This window comes from Chelmon rostratus, chromosome 3 (assembly GCF_017976325.1).
Source record: "Chelmon rostratus isolate fCheRos1 chromosome 3, fCheRos1.pri, whole genome shotgun sequence".
Classification (NCBI taxonomy): Eukaryota; Metazoa; Chordata; class Actinopteri; order Chaetodontiformes; family Chaetodontidae; genus Chelmon; species Chelmon rostratus.
In genome coordinates, this window is record NC_055660.1 from 3,645,989 (window position 1) to 3,656,743 (window position 10,755).

The 10,755-nt window shown below is 41.6% G+C and overlaps 1 protein-coding gene across 2 annotated transcripts; it reads left to right on the plus strand.

The window, feature by feature from the left end:
* The first annotated feature begins 1,562 nt into the window (after positions 1-1,562).
* mmaa (metabolism of cobalamin associated A) lies at positions 1,563-10,461 on the plus strand. 2 transcript variants are annotated; one of them, XM_041933960.1, is made up of 7 exons: positions 1,563-1,613; positions 1,958-2,384; positions 3,520-3,642; positions 3,894-4,064; positions 4,838-4,923; positions 6,015-6,164; positions 9,353-10,461. In XM_041933960.1, the coding sequence occupies exons 2-7, from the start codon at positions 1,958-1,960 to the stop codon at positions 9,638-9,640; spliced, it is 1,245 nt and encodes a 414-aa protein (XP_041789894.1). In that variant the 5' UTR covers positions 1,563-1,613; the 3' UTR covers positions 9,641-10,461. The 2 variants fall into 2 exon arrangements, with proteins under 2 accessions (XP_041789894.1, XP_041789893.1); XM_041933959.1 differs by having other exon boundaries at positions 1,578-1,620.
* The last annotated feature ends 294 nt before the right edge of the window (positions 10,462-10,755 follow it).

A 10,755-nucleotide genomic window follows, 5' to 3' on the forward strand; every position in this document is an offset into this window, starting at 1 on the left:
CTTGCAACATCTCTGTCTCTTTTATGAACACTGTGTCAGGGCATGTGTATGTGTGTTTGTGTGTCTGTCTCTTTAATTACAGGCCACCCATGCTAAGAAAATATGCATCATGATATTGTCAGGGACTTTCAGAAACATCAACCGCTCTCTGTGTGTGTGTGTGTGTGTGTGTTTGGACATAGACCTTCAATTAGGGAAGCACAACAATTACAAGTGCATCTGAAACCCAACTCCACTAATGTTGAGCATAATTGCATTTTCCAGTAAATTGCTGCAAAGTGCATGAAATCATGTGTTCTCATTTGTTTTATGGGGAAACATTGTGACAGTACTGGAACAGTTAAAGCAATCTTCCAGGAAGCTCCCCTGGAAATCACTGACTTACATGTGTGTGTGTGCGCAGAGTTTCATCTGACTACATGACGTGGGTGGTATGGTTGCACAGTGGTTAGTACTGTTGCCTCCCAAGAGTTTGCATGTTTCTCCCAAATTCCACAGTCAAGCACGTCAGGTGGACTAGAGACTCTGAGTGTCTTATGACTTAAAGTATTAGTGAGTGGCCGTCTACCTTGCGTGTTACGGCCCTGTGATGTACTGATAACGCAGCCATCTGTCATTCCAAACCAAATATACAGACCCTTTGAAACACACTAACCAAGGGGTCTGTCAGTTCTTTAGGAAACATTAAGATTTTTGTCTTGCAGTATAGTCCTGACAAACATTATTTTTTCATAAAATGTATTTTAATGGATGCAGTTTTTGTGTCTTCTCCATCACTACTGCTGTATTCTCATTTTCAGTGTTGCAAATCTAATTCTAACTCAGATTTCCATTCTTTTACAAACTAAAGGCCCACTATTTTCTTAATATTTTAAAGTCTGCAGTGCTCTTTGAATCAGTCCAAGAGCCCATCAAATAAAAGTTCTTTGCCCACAATTTTATTGTCTGTAATGTGCTTAATTAGTCCAAGAACACAACAAATTTTAATCCTTTATAATTAAATCTTTTGGAGTAGCCTCTGCCAGTCCTCTCTTAAAAACGTTGGATGATTTAATGTTTTTAACCAATGAGATCATGAGGATAAACAGGTGTTTGTGATTAGGATTTCGAAAAGCAAGCCAAATTCAAGCTGTATATTCTAATATGAATGCTGTCAAGAGAAACTGTCTAAAATTCTCTGCAGCCCTCAGCAACACAAAGTCCCTTTTCTTTACAGAGGTGCGTAGTGACAAATAAATAATGCATTGGCAGTAATACAGTCTGGGAGTCATAACATGTTGTTTGATGATTTTCAGGGAGAACATGTGGGATGTGGAAAAAAAACCTCTGCTGCCACCTGCTGGCTAAATCTGTCTACTGTCCTCTTTAGATTTTAATTTTTACTTAATACTTTTCGTGAACAACTCACAACGTTTCACATATTTTTTATTGAGAAAGATCGTTCAAAATGCGTTTTCTAGATATCTTTATTTACAGAATTTAAAGATATTCTTATTGTATAAATGAATCGACGGAAGTGTTCTGTCGGGGGCGGTGCCCTACGTCACCGGAAACAGGAAGAGGATGAATGAAACAACCGTTGATATTTAACCTGTGGCACCTCAGCGTACCTGGTACGAGGTCAGCGTTCTTGTTTTAAACTTAATGGACACTTTTCATAAAGTGTTTGTCAACTATATATCCGACCGCTGTATTTACACTAACAGCCGCCGTGTTGACGCAACGTTAGCCTAGCGTTCAATGGAAGTTAAACGTTAAAACAGCGAACAGTTGTAAAACTTTGCCGTCTTGAAGTTATTTAGCTAGCCGTGTCATAGTTAGCAATACATGTTTCGGTACCACGTATGAAGAGGATAGAAAAGACACTCTTCTGGTTAACATGATAGCAGTGTAGCACTCGATAATGACTTTAAAAATCATCACTGGCTCATTGTTTTTATCCTGTTTCTCCTCCCAGATGTCCCACATTTTCCATAAAACGCGACGGTTTGGCGTCTACCTCCACCGCCGCGTCTCTTCCCTTCCCTCACTGGCTGTCCCCTCAGTCACCCGGACATGCTGCCTCCACCAAGGGGTCCTCACAGGTTCCCACAACTGTCAGCACAGCACCATCCCCGGTCACAGCTGCCAGCACGGGAGAGGTGTGAGCACAGCCCTCGGACAGCACATACAGGACCTGAGTGGGCCAGAGGGGAGGCTGTTGGATAAACTGTACGAAGGGCTGATCGGAGGACAGCGGGCGTCTCTGGCTGAATCCATCACTTTGGTGGAGACCCAGCATCCGAGAAAGAAAGAGCTGGCCCAGGTGCTGCTGCAGAGGGTGCTGGCCTACAGGAGGGAGCAGGAGAGTCAGAATGGAGGGAAGCCGGTGGCCTTCAGAGTAGGTGTGTGGTCTGAGTTAGAGTGGCTAAAGGTTTCTGATCTAATGCAATCCAATGCAACAGACCTGCCACTAATTATACAATCAGAAAGACTTCCAAGTTGTTCTTGATGCTGTCAGAGTGGTGTCAATTCAACTTAATGTTTATTACTGAGGTCATAGTTAAGATAAGACTTTTTTGAGTAGAACAAAGACAATAATAACATGCAAAATGAGATCAGCTATAGACGCTGTGTACATTATATACAAAAGAGTATAAAAGTATTGCCTGGCTCTGTTTTACAGAGGCTTTTGAATTGTACATGAGGAAAATATGAATAATAAAATACAGTTTCAAATTTGGGCTTTTGCACAGTAAAAATATCTGAGCACTTTTTATTATTTATTAGTGGTGTTGTACTGGACTGCTTTATACTGAGGTGTGTTTCTAATATTCTTCCCCCCTTGTGTTTGTAAATGGGGTGGTTATAACATTAGAAATGCCTTTCAGTATAATTCATTCCAGTTCAACACCACTACAATAAACACACACTTTAAGTAGTCCCAGGTTCACTGTGTGTCAGTTTTGTGATCGTTTGATTAAACACAGCTATAGATACTGTAGGCTTATTGTATGTCGTAACCTTAATTATTTTGACTTTGTTTCTGAAGCAAATTTCAAACGCTTTGTCATTGCAATTGTGAACAAAACATTGCACCATAGTGTCTGAATTAATCCAAAACTGACCTGAAGTCCAGAAGCAAGCTGATTTAAACTGCTGCACGTTAGAGGATTTTAAAACCTGGTGATTGGCTGTTCTGTACTGAAATCAACCTTGGCAGTCGTAGTTGACTCACTCCCTTAATGTTGTACGCACACAGGCTTGTACCTTTGACTTTTTACTAAAGAACTGCATATTCTCCTGTGACACAGTTGTTGTTGTTGTGAGTCATTCTTCTTGTCTGCGTACAAAATGACATGCAGTCAGTGAGAGCAGTGCGTCACGCATGAGTTTCACTCACAGATGCTCTCTACACCTTGTCATCCCAGTGACTGCTTACAGTGACATCTTGCATTTGTCTGTTTTAAAGTCATGTGACTTCAGAGAAATCGGTTCTTGGTTCCAGCTGCTGATTGGATTGCTTTGTTGATTTCTCAGGTCTGTCAGGTCCTCCGGGAGCAGGGAAGTCGTCCTTCATCGAGGTGGTGGGGAAGATGTTGACAGCACGTGGACATAAAGTTTCAGTGCTGGCTGTTGATCCGTCCTCCTGCACTACAGGAGGTAACATCTGAGATCATATGATGCTGCTTGTGAAGTGTTGTTATTGGGCATTTTACAATACACAACAGATTTATGTAGGAAAATGAAATGAATTGTGTAAAGATTTTTATTTTTTCATGCTCAGTGATTGCAGTGTTTATGTTTTGATGTGTTAATTAGGCTACAACTATAATATTTGCTGAATCAACAGCAGCACCGTTACTCTCATATCGCTGACTTCATGCTACAAACTGACTCATCTCTCATTGCAGGGTCTCTGTTGGGCGATAAGACTCGTATGACTGAACTCTCCAGGGACATGAATGCTTTTATCAGGCCATCTCCGGCTTCAGGAACACTCGGTGGAGTCACCAGAACAACCAATGAGGCCATTGTTCTCTGCGAGGGTGCGGGATATGATATTGTCCTTGTGGAGACCGTAGGTAAGACACCGTGAAGTCAAAGTGAATTTTCCCTCCAGCCATAATAATGATAATATGTTTATCCATATGAGACACATTTCACCCAGTTAGCTGATTTTTGCTGTTCTAATATTCATCAGTTTTTTTTAGAAATGCAAAAACAGAAAGTGTCATTTTGGGGACATTTTTCTTCTCCAACATATTAAACCATTTTAGTGAACTGGTTCTTTAAAAAACTGGAAACTTAGTACAGTGGGGCTTTTCCTTCATGTTCATCAATAGGGCTGCATATTGAAACAAAATGTTTGGACTCCAGGGTCAGAATGACACAATCCATTATTTTGTGTTCAACAAAGTCAGGAAGTATCGGATCAAAGAGTAAGAAATTAAGAGTAATATTCTCAGCAAGTATTCATGGTAACTTGTAGTACTTTTTGGTACTTCGTGCTCCAGACGCCATTCAATCGAGTGTTGAGGTTTGTTACTCGTCCCTATTCATCAGACACCTTCTTTGCATCTCAGAGGCTAGAATTTATTCAGTGTGACGAATCTGAAGTTTGTGGAGGCTCATGATTATTCAAAAGAAGTTCTGAGCAAGACCATTAACGGTGAATTACTTTTAATCTCCTGCTCTTCATGCATTGCACTGGAAAATCAAATGAACTCACAGACTGCAGGAGACAACATGCAAACTCGGCTCTGAGTTCGTGATTTATGTTGCTCTGAGAGTTGGCATCATGTTTTGTCGTGCTGTCTGTCGGCGGTGACAGTTCGATCTGTCTTTTTGTTTCCAGGTGTGGGCCAGTCAGAGTTTGCAGTGGCCGACATGGTTGACATGTTTGTGCTGCTGATTCCACCAGCAGGGGGCGATGAACTGCAGGTCAGTGAAAAGCAACAGCAGGAACAAGCCAATCGGTGTCGGATGTTATTTCAACTGTCAGGAGCTGGAAGAAAGAGAATTAGACGTTCTAGGCTGAATAATGCTCGAGTCTAAGGCAGGTTACAAAGGTCATATATAGGTGTTAATGTATTTAAAATTATTTTCTGCTGTTGTGCAGTAATTATGTGCAGGCTGGTCTCTTGTGAATTCAGTAACGTTATGCAAGCTTTAGATAAGTTTGTTTACTTTTGCACATACATGGTTTGGGTTAAAAGTTTAGTATATTAGATTATGCATTAATCTGCATTTTGAACCTTCCTGCATGAATACATTTACAAATGTACTTTTTTATGGAGAAACTGACGTTATTCAGCCAGCACTTTGTTAAGATAAGTATGTCAACTATATGCTAATCAATTTATTAATTAACTAAATGAATGACTAAATTGGCCTAACTCATTAGGATTAATATGGTGATTATAAGCAGCTCAAGAGGCATTTGTTTTAATTATTGTAATTATGTCTAAAATGAAACAGATTGCCACAGAAACCAAGAATTCATCAATGAATTTATGAACAGGAAACGTATGTTATTCAGATGAGCGCAATATTCCCAACAGCAGTTTAACTTGTTTAAACTGTATCTTGAATGCCACCAAACTATACGGCATAAACGTTGAATTGCATCAAGGTGTGATGAATTCTGTGACTCAAACGGAGCAAAATGACTCCTCTCGATCAGATAAAGCCCAAACCTCACTGACAGCGACTCCAGCCTCGAGTCCTCAGCTGCATACAAAGACCTGAGCTCTACTTCAACAGGTGAAGGGCACTTTTTTTAGAGCAACAAACAAACAAGTTCAACTGCTTTCCATGTTTCTGATCAGTCAGAAGCTTCCATCAGAGAGGGATGGATAGAAAGCAACAATATCTGAGTAACTGAAAGTAAACTGTCAGAAACCACCTCTCTGCACACAGATCCCTCTGCAGATTAGATGTCTAGACAGCAGATTTATTTACAGTGTTTTGAGAAGTTAATGACCCCCCCCCCCCCGGCCGCCCGCCTCTTTAATGCCAAAATCTCTGCGCAGGGTATCAAGAGGGGCATCATCGAGAGGGCCGACTTGGTGGTGGTGACGAAGTCGGATGGAGATCTAGTGGTGCCAGCCAGGAGGATCCAGGCTGAATACACCAGCGCACTCAAGCTGCTCAGGAGACAGTCCAAGTCCTGGAACCCTAAGGTGTGTGTGTGTGTGTGTGTGTGTGTGTGTGTGTGTGTGTGTGTGTGTGTGTGTGTGTGTGCGCGTGCGTGAATAGGCAGTGTAGTGAGGGAGGCAGCCAACCACAGAATGATAAAAAAAAAATAAAAAAGGATAAGTGACAAGTGGTCAACATGTGACCCACTGGGCAGCTGCAGCAGAAGCAGCACTGCTCTGTGGACCCAACAAGCCATCCCACCGAGAGGTCAGCTGACCCAGGGGGGAGGGAGGGAGGGAGGGAGGGGGTGGATGATGATGATGATGATGATGATGATGTCATAGCATCATGCTTTCAGTACTGCAGTGTCTCACTCTTCCCCGCATGTCCCAGCTCACCCGCCTGCGTTCCTGGCCTTGTCCCTTTGTTTTCAGTGCAGCATCTGCCCTCTGGGCGAGCTGCCAGGAAACACCCCCACCTCCCACCCCTGCCCACCCCCCATCCCCACTGCTCTGAATACTCGGCTGCTGTGTCATGCATTTCGCTGATTAGAAGCCTGCACACTCGACATAAAAGCTTGATGGGCTGCTCTTCATTCTCTCCTCTCTGGATGTAGTCTTACCTTCGCCGCCTCGCCCTCTTTTGTGTCTGTTTGGCCTGCGGTACCATAATCTGTGATTTATACTCTGGTCGTCTCTCCTCTTCATCAGTCTGCCTGCTGTTTTCTAACTCACTCAGCATGAAAAACATACAACATGAATGTCAGAAATGCTGCTCGGATTTCTAAGTTGACACCTAATTATAAACTACTTTGACTTGCAATTAAGGCTGCAAATAACACTGATTTTCTCAATCGATTCATTTTATATTCTGTGAAATGTCAGAAAATTTTTGCTGGCATCTTCAATTGACAATGACATCAAACACAGAAAAGCTTAGTCCTCACATTATAGAAGCTGGAACCGGAAACGATTTGGACTTTTTGCTTTAAAAAAAGATTCATTAATTGTCGAAAAGTGTCTGCTCCGCTAACGATGTGAATTCTCAACAAACCAATAGAAACAGCAGTGAGTGTGAGTGTGGTCTCTGTTCATGTCTTAAAGGGCCACTCCACCAATATTTTGTACTAAAGTCAGTTTACTAGTCACAGGGAATAAGCTTAGCCTGTGAAAACACTTGAATGTCTTCTGTGACACTGGAGGAACTTTGTCAAGTCTGAGAGAATTACTCATCTCAGGATTTATTTATTCTCAAAGGCATTTTATTTATTGATGCTTCCTCGCCCCCATTTATTCTTATGCTTTCACAGTTTCTTGTCTTAAAACATTTATTCGGGTCCTTTTTTCATCCGCTTTTTTTCTTCATCTCTTGTCCCTCTTTGCAACTTTGAAGCACTTTTTAACCCTGGTTTTGAAAAGTGAATATATATATAAATAAGCTTTTACTTACTTACTCTGCTTACTTCTAATCTCAGTCTGAGCTTGGAGACCCTGTGTGGAGCAAGAAATAGGTTTGAAAGGCAGCAAGGATCTTAGAAAAATGCTATTGAGTTGGATTATGGGATAATTAGTTGGGCAAGCGTAGGATCCGGCGCTTTTGGAGCTTAATCTGTCTGTTGCAAGTCCTTCACTTTAAGAAGGTGCGATATTAAATTGCTGGAGCGGCCCTTCATATGCCGAGTTCACCCAAGTTTCACAAAACATGCAGCATTTTCCCACTTACCTCATTAACTGCTTTCATAAAAGGTAAATTCATCAGGAGAAAGTGGTTCCACTGAAAACTCGTCACAGTGTGGTGGATTAACCACAGAAACAGGGATATTGTCTCTTTAAGAAGAATATTTTTTTTAATAAAAAAAAAAAATCATTGCTCTGGGCACAGATAACAAAACTCAATTCAAGTCCATTGTTCAGAGAGACAGATCCAGTCTCTTAAAATATGGACCAATAAAACCAAATGTATCTGCAAGACCTGACACCAGCAGGGTTATATTTATTTATTCATTTTTTCATTCCAAACTAGCCCTGGGATCATTAGCGAGCGTGCGGTACGGTTAGTCTCACAGAGTTTGATTTCCTGTTTTTGCATCAGACTCGAATCAAATCGTTGTAAAATGATTAACTTAATGATGTAATTAGAGGATTCATAATTGGCTGTTGATCACAGGCCTCCGATATTTATCAGGCTTGTCACATTCAGCTACACCGTTTGCCAGTTGATGCCAAATTATCTCTAAATGATACATGTAATTTCATTACACTTCAGCAGTCTGGAGGTTGTTGAGTATTTCACAGCAACACTGAGGTCGCCTCTTGTCTCTCCTCCTCCAGCCTCCATTTTCTTATTTTATTTCACACGTGTGTAATGAAGTGTTAAAAAGCAGAATGCTAACTTTTCTATGCGCTGTTTCGTGGCTTCTCAGTGCATATGTTGTCTGAATGAATGCCCCGACTTTTTGCACTCGTAAATGGGAAGCACTTTCACTTCTGCGTCTGCTTTGAGTTTGAACGTTACCCTGAATTTCATCATGTGCGCTTGAATCTGTGGCAAGCTCTGACAAGAGACGTGCAGTCGCTTGCACTAAACACATAAGTGACATTTATCCCCAGGTTGCTTGTGCGAGCAAGGTGTTATGGGGAGACGAATACTCACACTGTTTGTAAAATGACATGACAGCTTCTTAGAGGATGGAAGCGCATCGAAAAAAACGTCTCAAACCTCAAAAAAACAACAGAACGGGAAAAAAAGCAGAAACTCACCTGCAATTAACGAAATGCAAAATTAAAAACAAAGCTTAACGCACCTTTAGAATATGTCAAAAGAAATCCACGCTGTTTGTTTTGCAATGTAGAAAAAAACAATTTTTTTTGCATATTACTTAAACTAAGATGACTCCAGCATTTTTTATTGCTTCCCTCTTTATAAATAATGCTCATTAATCAACACTGACATTTTTAAAATCAGTGTAAATGTGTTTAGTCAGTTTTAAAACTGACAACAATGATAAAGAATATACTTGACAAGTCACAATAAATCAATCTTTAACAAACTGCACCATCAAATGAGACATTTAACATTAAAAGCACTTTTTAGAGTTAATTTACAAAAATGTCAAATCGTTCACGAGAACATAGAAGAAAAAATTGGGTATTTTTTTGCCTTTTGCCAGACTACCACCTGGTTGCTCAACTAAAGAGATGCCTTAAATCCCCCCCCCCAACTCCCTCCTCAGGTGGTGCGTGCCTCCTCGCACACCAGTGAGGGCATCCCAGAGGTCTGGGCCAAGATGGAGTCGTACCGGGACGCCATGCTGGCCAGCGGCGAATTGCAGGGCCGGCGGAGGGCCCAGCAGAAGGTTTGGATGTGGAGTTTGATCCAGGAGAACGTCCTCCGCCATTTCCAGAGTCACCCCAGTGTCAGAGACGCTCTACCCCACCTCGAGGAGAGGGTCACCAAAGGCGCCATCTCCCCAGGCCTGGCTGCGGACCTGCTTCTCAAAGCCTTCTCGTCATCATCGTAATCAGTGGGACTGCAATTTTGGAGAAGGATGGACGACTCGTGGCTGATGAGGGCCACTCAGTGCCAACGAAAGCCAGGACGGAGTCACAGTACGTGACCTTGACTCTGTGGTTTGCACAAAAAGAAGCAGTCTTGCTCTTTTTACACTCGATTTGAAATTTAAAACACCTGAGATGGAAGTCAGCCCTCCACACAAACGTTCAGTGTCTGCACGCTTTAATCCAAATCAGGAGAGAGATGAGAGTGCTGACAGTTGACTCTTCTGGACTTCAGCTTCAGGACACATTCGGATTTGGGACAAAGGACGGCAAATGAAACACTTCAGTTGTGTTTAACAGTGCTGTGAGATGAAATGCACGTAGCCTTCTTGAACAACAACACTACAAACCCTCGTGAACGGTCTAAATGAAATACATTTGAGAGTAGTTTGCACAATACTCATCACGTTTATGAGCAGGCTCATTAAATGGTGAAACTCTGTTCACTCCATAATCACTGAAATGGCAAAGTGTGATGTATTATGAGCTGTTTTAACTGACTTTCTTGCCCACCCTTCTCATACAGGGATCAATAATACAGACTATCTGTAACCCCGAAAAGAGAAGCGTTAATGAAAGGATCAGGCTGAGATTTCTTATGATCATGTGTTTCTCTTGTTGAGCTGCCATGAACATTATTCTAATAACAAAATGTTCTCTGGAAAAGCAACTGAATATTATTATTATTATTATTACTGTTGTTCTTTCTGAGCTGAATATTAAAAGAATGATGTGAATCTTAAATGGATAAGTGAATAACATTAAATCTGTCAGCACAGCTGGACAAGCTTCTCTCTCTCCTTGTGTTTGCTCCTCATATGAAAGAAGGGGGGAGTGATTAATGTTACCTCCACGAATATTAGTCCTGAGATTTGTCAAAGATGTAATGAAATTTTTTTTTTCCTGCACTCTGGAGCCAGAAATGTCAGCGTTGGGTATCCCCTGAATGAGTCAGCTGCACAGTTGCTTCTAATTCAGGCAAAACACACTTTAATATTTTCAGAATTACCTTCATGATGCTCTGCACTCCTGGACACCACCAGAGGACCGAAGACAAGAGGAAGTCACACACTCATAA

Excerpts from the sequence above, each read along its gene's own strand:
- mmaa (XM_041933960.1), top strand. The coding sequence starts at position 1,958 with ATGTCCCACATTTTCCATAAAACGCGACGGTTTGGCGTCTACCTCCAC. Across the intron at positions 3,643-3,893 it reads GTCCTCCTGCACTACAGGAG|GGTCTCTGTTGGGCGATAAG; the intron begins GTAACATCTGAG and ends CTCTCATTGCAG. Across the intron at positions 6,165-9,352 it reads CCAAGTCCTGGAACCCTAAG|GTGGTGCGTGCCTCCTCGCA; the intron begins GTGTGTGTGTGT and ends CTCCCTCCTCAG.